This window comes from Chelonoidis abingdonii, chromosome 7, assembly GCF_003597395.2.
Source record: "Chelonoidis abingdonii isolate Lonesome George chromosome 7, CheloAbing_2.0, whole genome shotgun sequence".
NCBI lineage: Eukaryota > Metazoa > Chordata > Testudines > Testudinidae > Chelonoidis > Chelonoidis abingdonii.
In genome coordinates this window covers 49,340,332-49,365,961 of record NC_133775.1, presented here as the reverse complement: position 1 = coordinate 49,365,961, position 25,630 = coordinate 49,340,332, and the positions used below count along the sequence as shown (strand labels likewise).

At 40.8% G+C, this 25,630-nt stretch overlaps 1 protein-coding gene across 1 annotated transcript; it reads left to right on the top strand.

Moving 5' to 3' along the window:
• Positions 1–822: 822 nt before the first annotated feature.
• Positions 823–22,609, top strand: RGS21 (regulator of G protein signaling 21). Its single transcript, XM_032784694.1, has 4 exons — positions 823–833; positions 5,873–5,949; positions 12,911–13,077; positions 22,406–22,609. The coding sequence occupies exons 1-4, from the start codon at positions 823–825 to the stop codon at positions 22,607–22,609; spliced, it is 459 nt and encodes a 152-aa protein (XP_032640585.1).
• The last annotated feature ends 3,021 nt before the right edge of the window (positions 22,610–25,630 follow it).

Sequence of the window (25,630 nt, the reverse complement as noted above, 5' to 3'; positions counted from 1 at the left end):
TACAACATTGAGCACGATTGAAAATACATCAAGAGTTTATATCAAAAAGAGATGTATTCTGAAAGAATTGCTGTAGCTGCCCCTGGGATGTTGCATGGTCACATTACTGGTAGTAGAAGTAGTAATAATAGGACTAAATATTTATATTATTATAGTATGCAAAGGCCCAGGGCCCCATTGTTCAAGATGCTGTACAAACACACAAAAGGAACAATCCTGTCTTGGAGGGCTTACAATTGAAAGATACAGACGGAAGGAGGACAGGAGTTGTAGATACAACATAAAAGTAAATGAATTCAAAAAAGAATTGCACAGCTTTGTTAGTTGTATGCAGCGTAGGGTTTGTTTGTTTTTGTTTTGTTTATTGGGGATAGAATTAGGTAGGCAGCAAGTAGGAAAAAGAAAGAGGATCAAGAGGAACAGGCACTGCTCCCCGCCTTTCTTGCCATGATCGGCAGGCTGGTAACAACATGGGTTCAAGACCAGGAAGTGGCCCACAAGATGATGTCTCCGTGAAGATGTTGCTCAGAGTATAAAGAAAGTTTGAGAGATGTTTCCATCTAAACCATGTTTAATTAAATAGCTATTCCTTGCGCTGGAGGGAGATTAAATTAGGCTGGCTATGATCAAAAATAAGCCATGTTTGTGAAACAGAAATAATTCGAAAGAAAGTGGTAAAAACAGAATGTCAATTTGCAACCCGTTGTTTGGTTATTTGCATACTAATTGTAATGTTCCTGCTGTCACATTACCTTCAGCTTGAAGATCAGTCAAAAAGAAAAATTCTGCATTACCTGTGACAGTCAGACAGTGGAATGAAAAATGCCAGTGAAGTGAGTTGTTGTTTATGGCTATTTTTATCTGAGAAGATGTATGGAATCGGACAGTTGAAGTCTGATTAGCCTGGACAGTTTTTATTTCCTTCGTTGATTTTAATTAATATGCTGATTTTGGTCCTTGGGGCAAATTCTGCTCACGATACTCATGAGAGTAATCCGACTGAAGTCAGTAAGAACACTCTGAGTGAAGCAAATAGCACCACTCTCATGAGGAAAGTACGCAGGATTAGGTCCATTCTTTCTGATTTGCCCTGGTCTGTCATTCTGCTTTCCCAGGAGATTTGAAAGCAGTTAAATATCCACTGAACTTCCCACATATTTGTTATATATTTGATTAAAGTTGTTACATTTACTAGTCCAGTTTCTCTGCTGGCATAATTCCACCAAAGGAAGCAGAGAGCTGACAGGCTCACAGATTGTCAGACAACTAACGTCACAACTTCATATAATATATTCTATGGTTTTGATTTATGTTTTAATATATATTGATTATATTTGGATTCAATTTATATATCTGCAATTTTATTAATTTTGTCTCTATAATTTTGCACAGTTATGATGCAAGTAAATTGACAGCTACTTCAAAATAATGCTTGCAATGTTACAGTATTAATGCACTAACTTTATAGAAATTCCTCTGAAAACAATGGCACTCACTTGATAACACATTAATGCTCCCATGTTGCATTTTGATAATTATACAATTAATGAATACTATTATTGTCTGTAATATGCTTTCATAACTCTATGTGGAATATAACTCGCGAACTCCCCTGTGCAGTTCAGTAATAGCTGTGACAACCTGGCTTTCAGTGAATATTTAAGAATCTCAAATATATTTATAGTAATCATGACTGAGCCAAAAATTTTAAAAAGCCCCTTAATATATTATTCAGAATGAAGAGTTTGACCAGTTTTAGCCATTACCAGTTGTTTAGTCTCTGGAAACACATCTTTTTAAGTCAGTATATATAGGAGCATAAGTCCCTGCTAGGGTCAACGACTGACATAAAGAACATTCCTTAGATTATTTCAGGAACAGATTCGTCAGTCAGATAAGAGCATCATAAACTTCACATTAAAGGTTACTATAAAATTCTCTGACAGATGTCCAGTCAACCCTGAAAGAATCTGCCCTTGCGTGTCTACTCCACAGAAAGAAGCAGCATAGAATTCCTGATTGGGTGTTATGCAGCTGTGGAGGACAGAGATTCCTCCCCATTAAGAATTACGAATAGCCTCCATACCTGATAGACACAGGAGGCTGGCAGTGCTTTGGTGAGACAACAATCAGCAAGTCTAATTTTAGCTGGACTGAGCTCCTGTCTTCATTAGAGGCCATAGCTTCATGGTCTAAGCATGAGGTAGGAAATGACTAGACTTGCATATTTGGAACCTAGCAGGGTCATTTTAGACCCTTCATTACTCTGAATAAAATGAGTGATTTCCTTACCTAATTTACTCTGTGGGAGTCTTTTGGATGAGGACATTGTTACCAACAATCTCCTCCAACTCACATCTCCTCCATGGTCTTTTGATTTCCCAAAAGATCAAAAATCATGAGTCAGATGGCCAAAAAATCTTGAGATTTTTTTCTAAAGATTATATTGTTTAGATTTTTTAAATGTTTTTAACACACCTCCCCTTCTCACAGTCCATACCCAGTGTATGTGTGACAGATAGTGTTGCCTGTTATCCCAAATATATCAGGTACAGTGAATTTGGCCCCTGCTGCATGAGCCCATCCCCTGCTCAGTAATTACTTCTGCCCCCAACCTCCAAGCCAATCCTGTCACCCTGTCCCCTCCCCACATCAATTCACCCCCACTCCTCCCAGGGTTTCTTTCTCTCTCTCTCTCTCTCTCTCTCACACACACACACACAGAGACTTGCGAGAGCTAAAGCAGGGTCCCTTCCACCCATTTCAGGCATCAACACAGGATGAGTGTGGGGTGGACTCAGGCAATTCTTTCCCCAGGCCTCCCACTGTACTGGGGGCAGGACCCATCCCCACTTTAGCCACTTGAAGGGTTGGGAGGTATGAGCTTCCCAGGGTTGGGGGAGGTGCAGAGGTGCTGTGTCATCCCTGTTGGTCCCAGGAGGGAGTGGAGATTAGACAGCAGAGCTATCTGGAGCTACTGGGTTCTTTAGCTCCCTGCTTCACCCTCCCCTCTGTAAGAATGGCTTTGGGGTGGGGGGAAAGAAAGGAGGTCTTCCCATAGCAGCTCTGACTAGTTGCTAAGTCCAAGGAGTTGGGCAAATGGGACATGTAGTGAATGAGATGGGAGCTTTCAGAGAGTTAGCAACTTTTGAAATCACACAGGTTAACTGTGCACTGAAGATATACTCTCAGAGTTTGCCCACACAAATCTGTGGGATAAAACACCTCTGTCCAGACTGAGCCTGAGAAGGGTATAGGTTCAAGAAAATCATCACCCTTCAGCACGTTTCCTTAGAGGTGAGGAGGTTCTCTTTTCTGCTGTGGACATGAGAGTGAAGTTACCCATACAACAATAATATTAACCAAATTTATAAATAATTTTTACAAAAAAGGACAGAAAATGGAATTAAAACAAGCTGTTTGCTTAACATACCTTGATTTAACCTTCTGATAAGCTAAACCAAATATGGCCATCTCAGCTTAGCTACAGAGGTAAAAGAAATATTTTATATGACTACAGAGCAAATTCTTGCTCTGACACCTCCTTGTCAGTGAGATCCTGCTGTTGTGTCCAGAGGGAAGTGACTGACACCCCACTTCACTCAGCCATCTTATTAACCCCTGCATCTCGGTCAACCTGTACGTCCAACAAGCCCTCCTTGATCCAGAGCAGCTACCTTGGCTTTGCAAAACAGTAACCTACGCAAACAAGAGAGTTTGGACACTCTGATTTCTCTAGGAGCCACTGAGGATACCAAAACCTTTTAACAATGCCAAATAATTGCTTTTGAAAGGCTTAAGAAACTAGCTTACATTCTATACTTTGCACACCAGACTGCACGTCTGCCCCAGCCAGTTTCTGCATTGTCCTTTCAAATAGGCAAATTGGCATTTTGCTCAGTACAACACACCTCTCCCACTAATTTTTGGTTATGAACTATGAATTAGAGAATGAGGCCTAGATCCTCTCTCACAATCGCTAAAAATGGAGCCTTTACAAATATCATGGAAGTTTTAGTAAGAGTTTTCTCTGGTGCCTGTAACCAAACTCCCACTCATGCCAATGTGCTGTATGCTGGTGGTTTGTCTTCATCCTAGGAGTCATCTACTCCATGAGTTCACCAAGATTTTTACCTTGAACTTATTAACTCAGAACACTTCACACTTGGAAAGGCTCATACTGACACTCCCTGACTGTTTGTTTGTCATCGTTTATCTAGGCTGATCCCTTGGGCAAGCCACAAACATTTGCCATTCACAATCAATTAATTAATAGAAAAATACTCTGATGTCTACACTTAAAATGCTACAGAGGCACAGCTGTACGAGTTCACTGTAGACACTCACTACAGGGTTCTTCCACTGCTGTAGTTAATCCACTTCTCCGAGAGGCAATACCTAGGTTGATGGAAGAATTCTTCTGATTACCTAGTGCTGTCTACCCAGGGGATGGGGACAGCAGAGCTATGTCTCTCAGTCATGTGTATTTTCACACCCCTCAGAGATGTAACTATGTCGATATAAGTTTTCAGTGTAGATGAGGCCTAATTTACACATATCCTCATCTTCACTACACATAGTATGGCCTTCACTAGGGGGGAAATGGTATATTTAAAACACGTTAAAATGCTATTTTAGACAAGGCAAATTGTAGTTTGAACATGTTCGCTGATAAACGAAACCCCTAAGGACAACTAAAGTGTTAAATCTACAACATGCCTTGTCTATTCTAGGATTATAACATTTTAGTTAACAATAAACCTTTTTTTTCCTAGTGTAGATGTGGCCCTATTGTAGACATGGCAGTGCATTTGAATGGCACAGTCATTCCACTCTATATATCAATATGTAAAGCACATCTTGATGAAATGCTAAAATATAAGTGATAGGTGACTTAAAAATTATCTAAACTAGACAGATTGTGCTATAAATATTGCTGTCCAGTAAAATCTTCAGAAATTGGACATTTTTAAAAAATGGAGCGAGCCTAATAAACAGAACATATAAACAAACAACCACTTGACTGCATCGGATACCCCCTAGGATGGAAGACTTACATAATACAGGGTTTTATTCATTGGAGAGACAATGGATAACAGTTCAGATGTTCAGCAAGTCTGTTTTAGACCATATGCACCAAGTCCGGAAGGAAGGAAGGAAGCAAAAAAGGAAGAAGCACTTAAAATTATGAGCTAGTTTGGAAAAAATCTTATTCTGCCCTGACAGGTTCCTAGATTTAGATACATCAGCCAGAACTGAAAATTTCTTGAGTAACTGTATTCTTGTGCCTTCTTGGGAGGGGGAGCCTCCAATGCTAGTGGGAAACAAAAAAGACAGATTATTACAGCTTTAACAAATACTTAATCAAAACCTTGTTAAGAAGCCAAACTATGACTGGATCCAGATTTTTATACTGGTAGGAAACTGAGAAATAGCCCATTTATCACATCATTGCTAGTGTGATAACCTTTTAGATAATTTAGTCATTGTAAGCAAAAAGTGTCATATAAATTAATGGTTAATCCATTCAAAGTTGAAAAGAAATCCAGCATCCCACTACAGAACAGTGACTAATATCTCTCCTGTATCTTTATTATAGTTCAGACAATTGCAAACATTATTACTACTGTCTCCTAGATTAATAATCAAGTTGCCAGTGTCAAATTACATCCTATTTTGCAGTGCTCTATGGTTATCTGTACGCTAAAAAAAGTCAGACTTCCTTTTGACCTTTTACTGTTTGATATATGGTGCAGTGCTGTAAGTTACTCATCTTGCTTTGTTAACAAGGTGATGATGATATGGTCCAAGCAACAGAAAAACTAACATAGACTGCATAGGCAATAGATCACAATGCTATTTTCAAGGATAGATGTTGTTTCCACAGGTCAGTCCCTAGGAAAACAATGGCATGGTCTGAGTCCGTGGATACACTACTTGCAAATAAAGGTAAGAAGTACCTGTAACTGTTAAAACATATCTACTGACTCTGTTTACCTGAGGTCATTGAGAGCTTTGGCATCAACTTCAGTGGGAGCAGATTCAAGCCCAAAGGTACCAAGTAGTACTTGTGGCGCCTTAGAGACTAACATATTTATTTGGGCATAAGTTTTTATGGGCTAAAACCTACTTCATCAGATGCATGCAGTGGAAAATACAGTAGGAAGATATATATACCCAGAGAACATGAAAAAATGGGAGTTGCCATACCAACTCTAACAAAACTAATCAATTAAGGTGGGCTATTATCAGCAGGAAAAAGAAAACTTTTGTACTGATAATCAGGATGGCCCATTTCAAACAATTGACAAGAAGATCTGAGTAACAGCAGGGGAAAAAACAGCATGGGGAAATAGTTTTTAGTTTGTGTAACGACACATCCACTCCCAGTCTTTATTCAAGCCTAATTTAATGGTGTCCAGTTTGCAAATTAATTCCAGTTCTGCAGTTTCTTGTTAGTCTGTTTTTGAAGGTTTTTGTTGTTGAAGAATTGCCACTTTCAGGTCTGTAATTGAGGCTGAAATGTTCTCCGACTGGTTTTTTACTGTTATAATTCTTGACATCTGATTTGTGTCCATTTATTCTTTTCCATAGAGACTGTACAGTTTGGCCAATGTACATGGCAGAGGGCATTGTTGGCACATGATGGCATATATCACATTGGTAGATGTGCAGGTGAACAAGCCCCTGATGGTGTGGCTGATGTGATTAGATCTGAATAGATATGTGGACAGAGTTGGCAATGGGCTTTGTTGCAAGGATAGGTTCCTGGGTTAGTGTTCTTGTTGTGTGCTGTGTGGTTGTTGGTGAGTATTTGCTTCAGGTTGGGGGACTGTGTGTAAGCAAGGACTGGCCTGTCTCCCAAGATCTGTGAGAGTCAGGGATCGTCCTGCAGGATAGGTTGTAGATCCTTGATGATGCTCTGGAAAGGTTTTAATTGGGGGCTGAAGGTGATGGCTAGTGGCATTCTGTTACTTTCTTTGTCGGGCCTATCCTGTAGTAGTTGACTTTTGGATATTCTTCTGGCTCTGTCAATCTGTTTATTCACTTCAGCAGTTGGGTACTGTAGTTTTAAGAACGCTTGATAGAGATCCTGTAGGTCAGGCCTGCACAACATGCGGCCCTGGGGCCACATGCGGCCCGCATGGGCTCACTGTGTGGCCCGCAGGGGGTGAGTAGGCAAGCAGCGGGTGAGGGAGGGGGACTGAAGAGGCGGGCAGGGAGTGTGGAGGGTGAGGAGGCGAGCCAGGGGGGTGGGGGACTGAGGAGGCAAGCGAGAGGGCAGTGGCAGCGAACAGGCGAGCAGGCAGTGGTGGGGGCTGAGTAGGCGAGCCAGGGGGGAGGGGGGCTGAGGCGGCGAGTGGGTGGGCAGTGGCAGGGGCTGAGGAGGCGAGCGGGGGAGGGGGGGAGCTCAAGAGAGGAGTGAGGAGTCAGTGGCTGACTTGTTCTACTGATCTGGTCTGGCTACCATCCCCTCTCCAAGGGTTGCAGCTGTCTGGAGGTGCTGCGTTCCACGCCTTCCTCAGTCACACCTCATCCATTAAACAGGGCAATTGATTACAAAGTTGGGGGGAAATCTTATTCTACTTTTAGCAAAAAGACATTTTTCTTTTACCTTAATGATATTACCTTAGAGGCCCGCTATAACATATTACCAAGGTTTAATACTGCTGTTTCGGTGGGGCAGCATGGGGGAAGGAGGGTTTGTTTCCACGGGGCGGGCGGTGCTCGGGGGGGAGTATTTCGGGGGTCTGGGCAATGCTGGGGTGTGTGTGTTGCATTTTGAGGGAGCTTGGTGGCGCTGGGGCGGGGAGGTGGAGTCAGGAGAGTTCGGCCCTCAGCTGTTTTCTTTGGAGTAATATGGCCCTTGCTGCTTTACGAGTTGTGCAGGCCTGCTATAGGTGTTTGTCTCTGTCTGAAGGATTGGAGCAAATGCAATTGTATCGTAGAGCTTGGCTGTACACAATGGATCATCTGGTGTGGTCTGGATGAAAGCTGGAGGCGTGCAGGTAAGTATAGCGGTCAGTAGGTTTCTGGTATAGGGTGGTGTTTATGTGACCATCGCTTATTAGCACTGTAGTGTCCAGGAACAGGATCTCTTGTGTGGACTGGTCCAGGCTGAGGCTGGTGGTGGGATGGAAATTGTTGAAATCCTGATGGAATTCTTCAAGGGCTTCTTTTCCATGAGTCCAGATGATGATGTCATCAATGTAGCCCAAGTAGAGTAGGGGCATAAGGGGACAAGAGCTGAGGACGCATTGTTCTAGGTCAGCCATAAAAATGTTGGCATACTGTGGGGCCATGCGGGTACTCATAGCAGTGGACGGTAGAATTTGGCCAACTCTTTCTAGAGTGTCCTCCACTTGGACTTGTTTTCCTATCCAAGGAAGTGGGAGTTTTCTGAAATTACTCTCTCACACCTGAGTACAGAAGAATTTCTCTACATTTACAGGGTTAGAATAATGCAATAGATAAGTAGTCTGTTCCTGTCCATTCACATGTGCACAAAATATTTTAAACAATGGCACCTTGAAGATTTGGGACTAAATTCTCTGGAGATGTAATTGGTGATTCATGTTCCATATTAACTGCAGGGGTCTGATTCAGGAAACAGTTATTCACATACATTGTCTACAGGCAAATAAACGCTACTCACATGAGTAAGAATTTACAGGGTCAGGAGTTAAGTTGGTCAGAAATATGGTGTAAGTGGAGTAGTTAAAGTAGATTCAGATTGGGTGGGGAGCCATGGTGTAGCACTCTAGCACTGTACGATGGAGAGGAGAGGAGAGGAGAAGAGAGGAGTTTTCTTCTGATTTTAGCAGAAGAGGGAGCTATGCTACCCTCATTCACCTCCCCTACACACACACACACACACACACACACACACTCAGACTCCCTGTGTAAGTTTTAAAGTAGCCTAATTTCTGCCAGCTTGGAACTTTGCAATTATGCAAAATAAATACGTCTCCATTCAGACGCCCAGAAGTTAAAAGAAGAGTTGGGAAAGGAGGTGAGGCTGGTCATAAAGAGACAGGTCAAGGAGAAAGTTCTACTAAGGTGTGTAGTCAGCGGTGCATGTGGCCAAAAAGTGACTGACATTAAGGCACCAGATAAAGCAGCCTTCCCCACCACTCACACATTAACTTACATCTTCACCATAGGTATAATTAGATGATCACATACTATTTCTCACATAATATGAGGTAATACCACATTATTTTTTGCTCTCTATAAACTTAGCTATTCCTGTGGAATTCTTGGTTTTGCTCTCTGGGTGGTATTGTGGTTTGTTAAGGCCTTTCTGACAATGAAAATATTGTAGAGAACAGCGTGTTTTCATCATAGGGCCTGATTCTCATTCACACAGTGTGACAGTTCTATGGGTACCCAGTTCTGAGAGTCACCTTGTTACTCTCCTGCCTCCAAAGAGAGGGACACTTGCTTGTGCTTAACTGGGTGTTGACTCCCTGACACCACCAGCCTACTAGCTATCCAAAATCTTCTCTGGGCTATGCCAGCCATCACTCTGCCTTCCAAGACAACAATAGGTGCACCCCAGTCCCCAAGTCTCTTTGAAGCATTCCTATGCAGTGTACAGTCCCTTATCCATTGAACTGAAATACCAGGTCTTCTGTCCTCAAGGGAAGAGTGTACAGACCAGCTGCTCTGTTGATTTCACATCCCCCTGTTAACTTTGTATGTAAATATGCAACCATTGTGTTAGCTGACACTGCTTAACATGCTGGCACAGAGACAGGTCAATAAACATCTTTTGTGTGACAGAAAGCCTGTTTGTCAACTCTGCCTTGACACAGACTTTAAAACATATTTTCATTATACATATATAACTCTTTACATAGTACCTGTATATACATTTCACAATATTAACCACCAGAGTGACCCTGGCTTTCATTTAAGACTTTACATGATAGTCTTTGGTGAAGCAGAATGTACATACCAGGATCAGGATATTCTTGTAACCCCCTTGCTAGATGGCACAGAACAGTTTATAGGTCACAGGATCCTTTACATAGCCAAAATTATGTAAATTTAAGGACTTTTGTAGAACTGAGATTTAAGCTGTTAAACTGTTAATGTGATATATTCTGTTTTTCCTAAGGTCTTTTTTGTAATACAATGCTTAATGTGCAGTAAGCAGCTATATTCTATTCATTTTCTTTTCAACCAGCCTTCCTCAGGTGCCACTGAAAGAACAAGGCAGTTATATCACAAAGACAACTTAGGCTCCGATCTTGCGAACATACGAGCTTCAATTTATACACTTCAGTAAGACTACTCACATGCTCAAAGTTAACCATATAAGTATAACAGGATTGGAGCTTTCCAAGATAATTTAGGTTGCCTAAATAGACCAACTAATTTTTCGTGTTAATGTTATTTCTAAACTGTGCTCCTACAGTAGCCATGCATGCATAGAGAATCTTCTCTTAACTGCTCACTTTACAAGCTAAGTGGAAGAAATCTGTGCATGTTCAGTGCATTGATATGCACTGGTAACTCCAACCAAACCAATTATCTTTGGAACATGCAAAGGCACTTTTCCTCTGACAGGGCTATTTCCACATCAACTTTAAACCCCAAGCCATTGTGACTGTTGAGCCATTCAAAAATTGCTTGCAAGTTGTTGTTTTTTAAACAAGAAAGGATGTTTTCCACTTTCCTTGCCCATCCTCCATTGCAGTTGAACTGATTTTTCAAATCTCCCTTCCAACCATACCCCTCCACCCTCTCCAGTTCATCTTCATGCAGAGATAGAACAAAAACAAAACATTCAGCCAAAAAGGTGAGAATGTAGGGAAGTTATCAGTGACTGAAAGAAAGAGGATAGTCTGGAAACAGTTAACTGTAGGAGTTACACTGTCACTCCTGCTACATTTCACCCATAGGTTGACCTATGTTGTTCCTGGGTTGTGTGGTTTTTCATGGGGCTCTTTTGTTTGGTGTCTTCTTTGTATGGCAGGTGGAACAGGGTTTTTTCGTTTGTTTGTTTGTTTTTTGCATTAATTCCTCAGGATTTAACTGAATGCCTATCTCAGGTGGTACATGCTGTGTAAGCGGCAGCTTTCCAATTGGCCTCTGCAATTCAGATCATACACCATTCCTAATTTATCAGTCATTGTTTCTGGCCATCCTCTCCCTTGGCCCAGGACATACACCTGATTTAGTCCAGATAATGAAAAGTGCTATGTGCTATCTACACAGAGTAAAAGACAGCTCTTGCCCTTTTCGTACTTTCCTGGCCCTTCCACTGGTTGTAACATAGCAGAGGGTTTTATTTTGCTCTCATTGAAGTTAATTGTAAAAGTCACATTGACCTCAGTGGGACCAGGATCAGTTTAGAGTTCTGTAACAAGGAAACTACTGGTAGACAAAATTCCCATCATCATTCCCATTTCAATTCCAATTTCAATACAAATCCTATACAGCTTTCAAGAACATAATGAATTTCTCTGCGTTTAAAGTACAGTTGCCAGATGGAGTTTTCAACTGAAAGGCATAAAGTCTTAAAACTTGAATTTAAATTGCATTCTTAAATATTCCCTTTTCATTTACATGGGCTTTAAATAAAATTATAGTTTCACACTTCAAAAATAAGCTTTAAATTTCCACAGACTGTCTCAGGATCAGTCTGAAATGGATTTCCTGAATGGGAGAAAATTGTTTTAAAATGACAATGTGGAGAACAGGATTATTACTTCTTATCTGTATTACCTACTAGTACCTAGAAGCCCCAACCAAGATTAAATCTCCACGGCAGTTGGCACTGTAGAAACACACAGAAAGAGAAACTCTCAACCCTGGAGTTCTTATTATCTAAACAGACAAGATTAACCAGATTTCCTGGACAGGGCCGCCAAGATGGGGTCTTCGGCGGCAGGGGGCCCCAGCTTCAGCAGTAATTCAGCGATGGGGGTCCTTCTGCTCCGGGACCCGCCGCCGAAGTGCCCCAAAGACCCGCGGCGGGGGCCCCCCACCGCCAAATTACCACAGAAGATTCGGCACTTCAGCGGCGGGTCCCGCTTCACCGGTAATTTGGCAGCGGGGGGGTCCTTCCACCCCGGAGCGGAAGAACCCTCCCGCCGCCGAAGTCCTGGAGTGGAAGAAGCTCTGGGAGCCCCCGAAAAACTCTCATGGGGGCCCCTGTGGGGCCCAGGGCCTGGGGCAAATTGCCCCATTCTGGTCAGCCCTGTTCCTGGATATCCCTTATCTACTATTGGGGAATTGAGGCAAAGAGAGATTAAGTGAGTTCACAAGGCCACACTGGAATTCTGTGGCAGAGTCAGGAACTGAACAGGCATTTCCCAGGTCCCAACATAGTACTTAAATACCAAAATGTTTTCTGATGGTGTATAATTTTCATATGAACTACAGTAATACTGTAAATAGTGGAAAGTTAAGATTTTTCATGAATTAGTTAGTCTTTCTAATATAAGTAAATAGCTTCCCATTAAAATTACTTTTCACATGTCAAATTCTGCAATTCTGAATTGGAAAAAAACTCTTATTGATGACTTTGAATATTTGAAGGGAAGTGCGGGGGAAACTAACCGAAAACAACTATCTTTCTTGAATGGGAGTTTGTTCGAGAGGTCAATCACCAAATGTTAACATTTGGTTATGCTGACATAGCGAAATCCTGTGGTCCTTTCTCAGACAAGACTCCCATTAAATTCAAAGTTCCAAAATCAACCCTCTGTTATACTTGTACAATTTCACTGAAATGAAAGAGGTTTTGTTTGAGTCTAACAAAAGGCTGAATTTGTTCTAAGGGTTTGTAGACTGAATAAGAACAGAAGGATTGGGATTTTGGACCCTAACATGATTTACCCTCTCGACTGCTACATAGGTTATATATGTCTTCTAATTTATTTTTCTATTTCTGCAGACGGCTTGGCTGCCTTTAGAACATTCCTGAAGTCCGAGTTCAGTGAGGAGAACATTGACTTCTGGATGGCCTGTGAGGACTTCAAGAAAACTAAGTCTTCTGCTAAAATTGCCTCAAAAGCCCAAAAGATTTATTCAGAATTTATCCAGGCTGATGCTCCAAGGGAGGTAAAACAGTTATTTTTACTTTCTTCAGATAGTTTCCCGGGATAGTCCTCAAGTTGCAAAGCTCAGATCCAGAATGTCATGATATTCAAGATCACAGTGTGTCTACAACAGGAAGCATTTATGAAAGACAAGTAACTACAACTACAGAAAACCAAACAGGCTTCCAAACAGCTTGAGTTCCAGCTTTACTTTTCTCATTTACTAGGGAATACACCCTTTTTTAGAACTCTGAAAAGCACACAGAGACATCTAGTGTCTGAATATACACTTCAAGTAAACATTACACAGGGTTTGGGTTCAGTGATACCTCTTAATGCATGCATTCTCACTTTGATGCATGGAGAGATATGCATTATTGCCAACTTTCAATTTTATCATGCCTTTAGCAATTTTGGGCTTTTTTTACCTGTCTCATGAGGGTAGCCTTTCGTCATGTTAACTTGCGATTTTTCCCTTACTCAGAATGACTGTCACTTCCCACTACTCTCAAGGGGGTTGAAAAGAGTATGATGGCAATTTCACTGCAGTCTATCTGCTTGTGGCAGGGAGGCTGACTTTAATAAATGTGGCTGCCAACTCCCACAGGCAAAATGGCTCCCACTCTAGACCGGGCTCTTGACAAGACAGTTAGGAAACAGACTGTGAGGAGCATCGGAGACCCTGTAAAAGGTGCATGTGCAGAATGTGGGAGGAGCAGGACACTGGCAGACTGGGTAGAGAGAAACAGACTTCCTCTGCAATTCTAATGGAGGGTAAAGGGAGGCTGAAGAAGACGGAGTGATAGTGATGGGGTAGGAGAGAGATTAGTTGGCAGCTCCCTCACCTTGGGGTGGAGGAGGATAAGAGGAGCCCCTTCCGAGTAATCAGGTGAAGGACATATTTTTGCATGTGTATCTGAGGCTGAATTTTGACCCTTAAAAGCTCTCACACACTTTGGGGGCAGGTGGCATCCCCCTAAAGCTTCAAAACCCATAAGGCACATAAAAACCCTCACACATTTATTAATTTACGCATCTCATGATTATTAAGCCAATCTCATGATTTTTGAATGGTTGGGGTTGGCAATAGTGGCTGTACATTTACTTTTCTTGGCTTTTCATTGACTATATGCTTCTTATGGTACGATAAAGTATATTCCCTCCAAGTGTGCTACTGGCTACTATTTGTTCATTTCCTTTAACACAGATATTTTTGACGTGATAAATATTGAAACATTCCCTTTGAAATACTCCTTCACAATGTTCAATTTGATCATGAAAGAAAATGTTTTGTGTGAATTAAGAAATATGTGAATTAATTACCTTATGATGTGTGCTCCCTCAGTGGCCTTTGCACTGATCTCTCTACTTTTGAAAGTAACAGTGTTTTGAATGTCCTGATGTCTTGTGACTGATCAAAGTTCTTTTACATTAATTATTATTATTATTATTATTATTACTACAAACAAAATTACAGAAATTATGGGCCAAATCCTATAATATTTGTCTTGCTGAAGTCAATGGGAATTGCAGGTCCTCAATGCCTCTGGATTTGAAGCATGAAAAACATGAGTGAAATTATCTCTCTGAAACTGCAGATGATAGCAAAAAGGATATTATTATAATTAAATGCTGGTAACACGAAGTAAAAGTAACTAAATGGCAGGGACTCTAGTTTAGTACTTATCTGCTCATGAATCCCCCTTTTTAAAAATTATTTTATGATATGTAGTTTCTTCTGCACAAGGTGAAGTAACACTCAGACTTTATTTTTTTTAGCAAAACAAAACATTTAAATGTCCTTTAGGACTACAGTATATATAAGGACCTTCATTTTCATTTTTTACCAATTTTCCTTGAAAAATTCCTGGGTTTAAAAAAAATTATTTGACTTTTACTAATTTTCACCCAAATTTTGGACATGCCAGAAGTCCCTGGACCCAACTTATCACTCTGGAAGGAGAGATGGTGGCTTGGTCCCTCCATGCAGAGTCCCTGCCAGATGGCACAGTGTGCCGATGCAGAGGGCAGATATTCTGGTCAGTTGCAGCTGCTCTGCAGTGAGTAAGCAAAATGAGCAGGGAGCTGGGTCCTGGCAGCAAAGACCACCTGACCTGACCTTTGCAGCAACAGGTCCACAAGAAACAGAAGGTTTCCTTAACTGCTGCATTGTGGTGAGTAACAGGCACCTCTTCTCTGATGCCCCCCGTGAGTGCTGGGCACCCCTTCAGCACCCTCTCTCATCTATTTGCTGCTCCTTGTGAGTACCAGGTACCCCTCTCCCCTCTGAGGCATCCCTCTCCACTCACCCACTATCCCCAGGCAGCCCACAACCTTATACCCCCTATGAATACAGGGTACCCCTTCCTCCTCCAGGCACCCCACAGTCCCTGCCCACTGCCTCTCGTGAATACCTAGAACACTGTCCCCCTCCCGACACTCCCCTACCACTTGCCTGCTGCCTCCCATGAATACAGGGCACCTACCCCCACTGAGCAGCCCCTGCTTGCTGCCCCCCTTAAGTACCAGGTGTAACAGAATGCTAAACTGTATTATACTGTTCACCATGTGTAACATACCTTCATTCAGCTCACAACAGCCATCCTTCCTAGCAGTGCAATAGAGCATCTTATAGTGGACACATCTCTGGTGTGTCTCTCTAAGAAGGAAACTCTGTAGCCAGTCCATATCTGTTACAAGAGTCTGACATTCTAGTAGCAGCCCTGCAGCCAACTCAGTACAAGAAACACATGACACTGTATCAGAAGTAAAAATACTCTAACTGGTGCCAGAGGAGTGTACAAATAGAAGAAAAATAGCAACAAAGGTTGCAAACAGAAAGAACGAATCAACAAATATTGCAGGATCAATTTAATCAACAAGCCACTTTTTAGTGCCCCTGAGAACTTTCGTTTTCAAGACCTTTAGAATGGACAGGCTGGAAGCAGTATTTTGCAAGATTTTGAATTGCTACAAAACTCCACCAGGAAACTGAAGATATTCAGGTATCTTCATTAATTTATGCTATGAGGAAGCAGGCAATGCATATCTTTAAATCTTTTGACTTTACTGAAGATTGTCACAAAGAGTATTATGAAAGGGTTCTGTATGTATTTGATTTCATACTTTATACCTCAGAGAAATATGGCTTATGAAAGAGCATGTTTTCACCAGAGAATTCAAGAATGAGGAGAAAATGTTGACTCTCTTATAAAAGTTCTGCATGCATTGGCTGAAAACTCTGATTTTGGAACTGCAAAACATGAAAATATCAGACAGGCTAATCATTGAGCCTAGAGATAAAAGCATTTCACAGAAACTACAAATAAATACAAAATTTAAATCTACAAGCAGCACTAGCAAAGCAGTCTGAGCTAGTCAAACAACAGAAGAAGAGGCAGGAACAACTTTAAAAACCTGAAACGAGCTTAGAAGCTGTAAACAGACATATCATGAGAGCCAAAAGTCATTAATATAGAAGCCTTGAGACTATGAGGGAGTCCCAGGCTACAAAGAATTTCAGACTAAATGCAGAGGATTTGGAAAAATTCATAGCTTAAGACATGTGTCACGCTAAATATGAAATACGTAATAAATGCACAAAATATGGACATTTTGCAACTGTTTGCCACACCAAGGCAGTCAGGGAGTTAACTACTATTTCAGACAATAAAGAGTCATTTTTTCTGGGATCTATCACATGTGGTGACACATAGCCTGCCTGGAGAGTGAAACTGAATATTCCTGGGAAGACTATTAACTTTAAAATGACTAAGTATCAGATGTGACAATCGTCTCAAAAGGGACTTACAATCACCTATAATCTCTCCCAGAGCTAAAATCATTTGATATCTCCTTGACTAGCTCTGGAGGTAATCTGAACTGCATGTGCCAGTTCACCAGAGAAACAATTTACAAAGACAAAAGTTTTGCATTCAGAATTTATGTGATCAAAGGATCAAAGACCAACAATCTTCTTAGAGATATCATGGCAGTCATGATGGGTCTAGTGAGAAAGGTGTGAGAACTCAAAATATTTGGAGATATTGGGCTTTTGAAAGAAGATCCTGTACAAATAATCTTAAAAGACAATGCTGAATAATATTACATATATACACCTTGCAGGAATCCTATCCCATTGTTTCATAAAGTGAAAACTAAATTAAAGAGAATGGAGAATATAGGCATTATTGAGAAAATCTGAACCAACACCATGATGTGCTCCAGTAATCCTGGTTATAAAGAAAAATGGAAAAATACAAATCTGTATGGATCTTAAAGATTTAAATGAAACAGCTGTAAGAGAAAAACTGATCCTCCCACTATGGATGACTTTCTCCCCAAAACAAAGGAGCAACAGTATTCTCTAAATTGGATGCCTCAAACAGATGCTGGCTACTTCCTTTAGCCAAAGAGTTTTAAACTGGCAATATTCATCATACCCTTTGGGAGATTTTGCTTTTGAAGATTAGCTCTTGGGATTACCAGTGCACCTGAAATTTTCCAAAGAAAGGTGGCAGAACTGTTAAGAAACATAAATGAAGTTGTAGTTTTCATGGATGATATTTTAATATATGGGTCCTTTCAAGGAAGAACACAACAAAACCCTCAGTAAAGTTCTAAGCTTAATCAGTCAGTCTGTACTGAAGCTAAACAAAGAAAAAATCATTTTCTAAATGTCTCAAATTGAGTTTTTAGGCCAGACGATGAACCAAGATGGAATCAATCCTAGCTCTGAGAAAGTAAAAGCTATTTGAGAATTGAATGCACCAACAAATGTACCTGAACTGAGATGTGTACTGAGGATGGTAAATTACTTTGGTTGATACCTACAAGACCTTTCTATAGTGACAAAACCACTGAATTAACTGTTAAAATCCAACACATCTTTGCTATGTGGGTCAAATCGAGAAATTGCCTTTAGAAAGGTAAAAGAAATGATCTCAACAGCTCCAGTACTCAAGTACTGTGATCAAGTATCAGACATGCATCCAACGAAGTTGTTATTCACCCACGAAAGCTCATGCTCCAATACGTCTGTTAGTCTATAAGGTGCCACAGGACTCTTTGCTGCAAGTACTGTGATGTGACTAAACCCACAATGGTCAGTCCAAATGCAAGCAGCTATGGGGCAGATGGTGTATCGTTGCAACAACATCGATCTGAGTGGAAGCCAGTTGCATTTTGATCTCACACACTCATAGAAGCAGAAAAACTATATGCACAGGTTGAAAAGGACTGCCTGGCAAGCATAGGATATTTTACAAATATCTGTGTGGACTGGATTCTTATATACTGATAACAGACTATAAGCTACTTGTAACTCTCATCAATGGAAAAGACTGGGATCAAGCACTGCTGTGATGCCAGCATCTATCAATAATGTTAACGTGATTTAACCCAGTTGCTGCATGTGTTCCCAGCAAAAATCAGGTAGTAGCAGACACACTGTTCCAGAGACCAGTATCACACCCATAATCTTGAAGACGATGTAAGGGCATACATGGATGCTATGGATACATACAGACCAGTATCAGAAACGAGACTACACCAGCTACAAAAAAACACCTTGGCAGACATGCAGCTTCAAGAAGTTACATTAGCTACTTGGGCCAGCTGGCCCTAAAGGGCATGAATGAAGTGACAGGAGGCTAGTTTGAGTAAATGGACAGTTAAGCAAGCCAGATGGACTAATGATTAAAGGTGATTGCACTGTAATTCCAAACAAAATGAAAGGTGAAATCCTAAACCTCATCCATGAACAACATCAAGGATTAACTAAATGTCATAAACAGGTCAGCCAGTCAGTGTGGTGACCGGATATCAGCAAAGATGTAAAGATTAAAGCATCTCCATATGAAAGTTGCAGAACTAATAGACCAAAATAACACAAAGAATCTTTAATAAAACCTCCTCTACCCCAGACAGATCTGGGAAGAGACTAGCTGCAGATTTGTGTGATTTCAGAGGACTTCATTACCTGTAGCGGACTATTTTTCCAAGTATATAAAAATAATGTATTTAAAAGACATAACATATCACAGTGTTATTGAGAAACTGAAGTGCATTTTGCTCATTTCAATATTCCAGAACATCTAGTGATAGACAATGGACAGCAATTCTCAATGAAATATGATTTTGATTGTATTACTAGCAACTAGCAAGTGAATGGAGAGGCTGAAACAGCTGTACAGACAGCCAAGAAAATCCTGCAGCAGGAAGATCCATTCCTTGCTCTTCTGAGCTATAGATCAACACCGATAGCAGATATTGGATCTAGTCCAGCACAACTCCTGATGGGAAGACAACTCAGAACTACTGTTCCAACTTTGGAAAAGAGTCTATCTCCAAAGTAGCAGGACAGAAAGAGAGAAGTCAAATCAGATAAAAATGCAAAAAAGAGCTTCCAAACGATTTTATAACAGATGTCTCTCAGAGAACTATCAGATCTAGAACCGTGTTTGTGTCAAACTGGATGGAGAAAATAAAGGATAGACAATTCCAGCTGTCACAAAGAAAGAGAATTAATCACCCAGATCATGTATGACTGAGACAGACAGTGGAGAGTTCAACAGAAACTGTCAGCATCTACAGTTTGTTCCTCATTAAAAAATAATCAGCAGAGCAAGCAAATTCTACAGATGACAGACACAGAACAAGAAGATGACAACTCAAAGTTTCCAAACCAACCATATCCAGTCATTGAAATGAATGGACGGACAGGTGACCAAGTTAATATATGTTTGAGTTGTGTAATTAGAAAATCAGTATGATTCACAGATACTTAACAAACTGATCTACTGAACTCTAAAGATAGCATGATTTTGTAAAATGGTAGAAATATAAAACTTAAAGGGGAGATCTAATAGAATGTTAAATTGTGTTGTACTAGGTGGCACTGTGTGTAACATACATTAAGACTTAAGCTCACAACAGCCATTACTGACAGTGCAATAAAGAATTTTACAGTGAACATATCTCTGGTGTATCTCTCCAAGAAGGAAGTGCTGTAGCCAGTCCATATCTGGTACAGAATCTAACCTGTTAGCACCAGCCCTGCAAACTAAAGTAGTGCATGACACCAGGCACTGTTCCTCCCAACTCCCTGCCCACTGCATCCTATGAGTTTTGGCCCCCATGATAGCCCCTCTGAGTAGCTGGGCCTTTCAGCACAGCCCTGGCTAGATGATACTACCCAGACAGGAGTCCCAGAACACAGAGACAATGCACTTCCCCCACTGGACAGAGGCCCTGACACTCTCCTGACTCCCAGCCCCTGTGTCCCACTTCTGTAACAGGAGAGATGATTATTTGGGGATGGGAGTTCTGGTCAAGTAACATTGCTTGTCTATTCTCTCCAGTGACTGTCAGGTCATAGTGACCCATTCTGAGTGCTGGAGGAGAGTAAGTCACCAACAATAAACTGTTTTTAAAAGAAAAGTTCTATTCCTGTAATGGAAATTAGAAATAATAGTTTCATAAATATTTGAAGAAAAATACCTGCCTGATTATAAAAGTATCAATAATCTTCACACTGATAAATCCAAAGAATGCACAAAATTATGATAAAATACATGCTTCCATAAACAGAAAAACAGTTTATCAGTCCACATTCAGAAGCATATAGATTTTTCAGCTATTGTGTAGTTCAACTACAGTTTGGTTCCTGGCTGTCATAAATAGATAGCTAAGGGTTAATGTTTCTTTTACCTGTAAAGGGTTAACAAGGGGAACCAAACACCTGACCAGAGGACCAATCAGGAAACTGGATTTTTCAAGTGAGGGAGGGAACTTCTGGGTTTTTTTGTCTTTGTGACTGTGTTTGTTTTCTTCTCAGCTATGAGAAAGAGCTCTCCTTTTCCTATCTTCAAGCGTCATAAACTTCATGTTCCCAGTCTGTAATACATAAGGTAGCAAAGCAATAGGCTTTATATGTTTTGTTTTGTATTAATTGTGAGTTTGCCTGAATGTTTAAATTGGATATCTTTTAATCAGACTGTTATGTCATATTTTCTTAAAGCAAATAGCCCTGTATTATGTTATTTAATGCAGAGTTTATATTCTTATTTTTTTCTTTCTTTTTATATAAAGTTTTCTTTTAAACCCTGTTGAGGTTTTTCTCTGGTTAAGGCTACGGAACGAAGGAGGGGAAAATCTCTTGGTGTTAGCTTGACTAGGTTTGAATGCATAGCCTCAGGGGAGGAAGGAGGGGGGAAGGTAAATTGCCCTCTCTGTTTTGCATTCAAGGAGTTTAAGTACAGTATCACCCAGGATAACCCAGGGAGGGAGAGCTGGGGATGAGGTAAAGAGGAGACAAGGGGAGGAGTTTACTTTCCCTTTGTTGTGAGACTCAGAGTCTCTGAGTCTTGGGGGTCTCTCCAGAGAAGGTTTGGGGAGACCAGAAGGGAGCCAAAACCCTGGAAATTTTGGATGGTGGCAGCGAGATCAGATCCAAGCTGGTAATTAAGCTTGGGGGGAGGTTCATGCTAGCTTCTCAATTTATGAACGCTAAGGTTCAAATCTGAGTAGGAAGCTACGACACTGGCCTATCAAGCATTCAGCAGATAAAAGCCAATCTATTTTATCAGTCTAATTTTACATTTCTGTGAGTGTAATGGTGCAATAACTATGGACTAGACAGTGACTTGCACTACGAGCCCACACAGAATGAGCACCCCCTTAAACGCCATACAACTCTGAGCCAACCATTTGGTTATTGGTCCAGGTGCACAGTAGTAAATGTTGCTGAACCCTACCGAGAGCCAGTCCTGTGTGATCATCCTGCGCTCATGGACCACAGCTTTATTATTATTGTTAATAATTAGCCAATTAAAAGAACAAGTAGGAAGTCTATTTTTACCTCAAAAGACACTTATTACTTCCCTTATGATTAATAAGTTACACATCTGCAATTCATTGGGAGAACAGAATTCCCTTTAGTTAATAGTTAACATTCAAATAGCCCTAGAATGGCTGGAGAATTAACGTATCTCGGTTGACTGAGTTGTATGTGTTATAGAACATATTTTGCAAAGGGTAGGTCTCTGAAAGGAAATGCAGATGCTTTCCTTTTTGTATTATAAAGAGCTAGAATTTCCTGCCTTCATCTATACTTAGATAATCAAAAGCATTTTTTATCTTCTTTCTGTGATACTATCTCTTTAAGACCAGGGAACCAAAATAAACTAATATTCAATATGCTGGAAAATAAAGGCATTAATTATGTGATAGTTTGCATCAGACAGCATATTCTGAGAAAAAATTCAAATAATATTTGCATCATGCACTAATACAAACTTCAACTCCCCAGAAAAATTTAAACTAATTTTATTACACCTTACTTTCCCCAGATTAATATTGACTTCACTACCAGAGACCACATCTCTCAGAATATCTCGGAACCAACCCTGAAATGTTTTGATGATGCTCAGAGACTGATCTATAGTCTCATGGCCAAGGACTCTTTCCCTAGGTTTCTAAGGTCAGAAGTTTATAAGGAACTGGTAAATAAGCAACAGAATGGAAACCAGAAAAGATGGCTCCCATTTTTGTGAATAAGGTAAATATCAAAGACACAAGGATTATGAATCTACTCTATACCTTCCATTGCAACTAAGTATAGAATAATATATTGTTAAAGTGGTTATACACACTACATCTAAGAATTCCCATTTCCTTCTGAAATACAAAATGCACTATACTAAAATGTATAACAATATTACTAAGAGTTGTTCGGGAATTTTTCGATGAAATGTATTGCATCAAAAATGCTGATTCATCAAAACAAACTTTTCATGGGAAAGTTTCTCAACTCTTTTTTTTTTTAAAGGTATAAAATTGTCAAAATGAAAAGTCCTGTTTTCCGGTTTGAAATGACTTTTCATTTTGAATTTTACACTAAAAATAGCTTAGTAGGACACAAATAGAAAAATGGTTGAAATCAAAACAAACCAAATATTTTTGGTCAGTTTTGATTGACCCAAACCAAAATTTAGGGGGATATTTGGATCAGGAAAATTTTCAATATTTTGACTTTTCATCTCAACTTGGAGCCAGGAAAATACTTTGAAATTTCAGGTTTTTTTGCAGGATTGAAAAATGTTTCCTGGCTAGCTCTAATTTATTATTTTACTCCAAAAAGTTTAAAAATCTAGTAAAATATGTAAGTTCATTAAACCCTCTCAATTCACCAACATTATATATGAGGTAGCACCCAGATCTGAAGAGGACTACTTGCACAACACTGGGAGCAACCTGGATAGAAATTGGCTGGGGAAGGAGGTACAGATGGAACTGTATAAACAAAGCCAACATATTATATATAATTAAGAACCTGTATAAATCATGATTTCATGTACTGCAGAGAAATTATAAAATTAGCTCAACCCTGCAACTTTTTCAAGGCTAAGCAAGCATCCTTGCTTCCACCTCCCTGATGAGGCCACAGGGGCTCATGGGGTGGCTAGCAGAGTAGTTCCAGAAGGAAGATGGGCATGGGACAGTCCAGACTTATCCCAAGAGTAGGGTGTGCATGGGCCAATCCTATCCTTGTGTGCTCCATGCTCAGCTCCAGTCCAGGCCCCCACTGCTGCTTTCTGTCCAGCTGGCAGGAAGAAGGGAGGGGGGCTGACAATGCAATGACTAGGAACCCCAGCCCACCCCACAGGCCCAGGGGCAGACACCAGAGAGCTGGCTGGCAAGGAGCTGAGACCAGGATCCACACCCACTGCTGTAGCCAGCACAATAGCCAGACCTACTGCTGTTTGAAACAGGAGCAGGTATGTGAGGGGGACCCTGCCCTATTAGGGGATGGATACTGGGCTCAGCTCCTTGATAGCTGGTGGGCCTGTGGATGCTGTTGTGAGGCAGGGCAAACTGGGCTTCTGAATCACCAGCTTGTCAGCACCATTCTCTCTTCCCACCAGGTGGACAGAAAGCAGAAATGGTGGCTTGGGCTGGAGCTAAGCATGGAGTGAGGGCCCAAATTCCTGTCCTGGGACAGATGGGTCAGAGTCACATGGTTCATCTGCACACTGAGTTGCCTCTCGCTGCTCATCCAGGTGGTGTTTGTCACCCTGACCATTGGTGTCTGACACCCCAGCCCATCCTCCTTCCTTCCTTCCTGGGACAAGACTGGTCACCACTTCCCCACTCACTCCAGGATAGGACCAGACTCCTAACTGCCCAAGAGCAGCTGTGGCCTTCCTGCTGTTGGGAAAATTGAAGCAGTTTGGAGGGAGGGGGACTTAGCAGCCATGCATACCCTGTGAAATACAAACATTTACCCATAAGTCTGCCATGAATTTAAAAATAAAAATCAGCAATTTTCTGAGGGCCTTATCTATAATTAGTGATCCAGATCCTCAGTCCTGTTAAGTCTGCTTTGTGCCACAAATAGTCATGCAACATGTTTAAACAAAAATAATTGTATGTGTTTCAGAATACAGCATGTCACTAGAGTGTATATGTAAAACAATGTGAAACTTTGTGATGTGTTATCCAAATTATTTCCAGAACAGGATACATGGTTGTTTGCCTTATGATAACATATTCTGATATAATCACTACTGGCAACAATTCTCCTGTCAGCTTCCTCTTACTGAATGCATCCATACATTCATCCACATGATCCTCAATGCTAAAATGAGGTCACGCACCACTGGAGGAAAGGAAGGCAGTGACATTACAATTATGAGCAATGCTGTAAAGGCTGAACCCTGAGCTCAACCCAGATAGTAAGGCTGGAAGCTGGCAGGTGCTTAAGTAGCAGAAAAGCTGCAGAGAGGATGCAGAACCATTCTGCAGTAGCTACTGCACTCGATTAGCCTTCATGACCCTCTATACAACCCCTATCTCCCCTCCTGCCCCCGAATGGTGTGCACCCTTTTTGTGGCCTCAATCCCTGCCCCTTTGGTACAGAGGTCATCAGTTCTGCTACAGGGACACCTTCTATGATATATTTCTAAATTAGCATTAACTCTATTATCCCGATAAAACAATGGTCAGAACTGTTTTAGAGTTCTGAGTTTTAGAGTAAGAGTACACATCTGACACTGTTATACCAATGAGAATATTATTAAAATAGGGACTATCAGTGGAATATTGGGTAGTTATTTCAGCTTTTATGTTCCCTTCCCACAAAAATGAAACAGTCAAAAAGCACCACAGCTTTTGAATTACAGAGCTTCCCACCTCCATTAGGAGAATTTGTCTACCACCATCACACTGCGAAAACCCATAGAAATGCAGACAGCAGAAGCTAGTGATTCCACAATAAATCATTACCTCAGCCCCAAAGATAAACATTAAGTGCACAGAAGGTCTGTGATATGTCATAACATATACCAAATAACTTAATGGTCAATTTTGAAAGTACATGAAATATGTGCACTGCAAATTATGTTTGAACCAGAATATTCTCTGCATTTTGTTTGGTATGAAAAACAACAATTAACCATCCTGTAATGATTATTACTTCGGCATCATCAATCCAGCTGGGATTTCTGTCACACATTATTGCTGTTTATAGTACAGATTTGAAAAACTACACATCAATACTTGAATAATATATGAGC

Bases quoted from the DNA above. Each gene is read 5' to 3' on its own strand.
- RGS21 (XM_032784694.1), top strand. The intron at 5,950-12,910 runs GTAAGAAGTACC...CTATTTCTGCAG, and splicing joins TACACTACTTGCAAATAAAG to ACGGCTTGGCTGCCTTTAGA. The intron at 13,078-22,405 runs GTAAAACAGTTA...TACTTTCCCCAG, and splicing joins AGGCTGATGCTCCAAGGGAG to ATTAATATTGACTTCACTAC.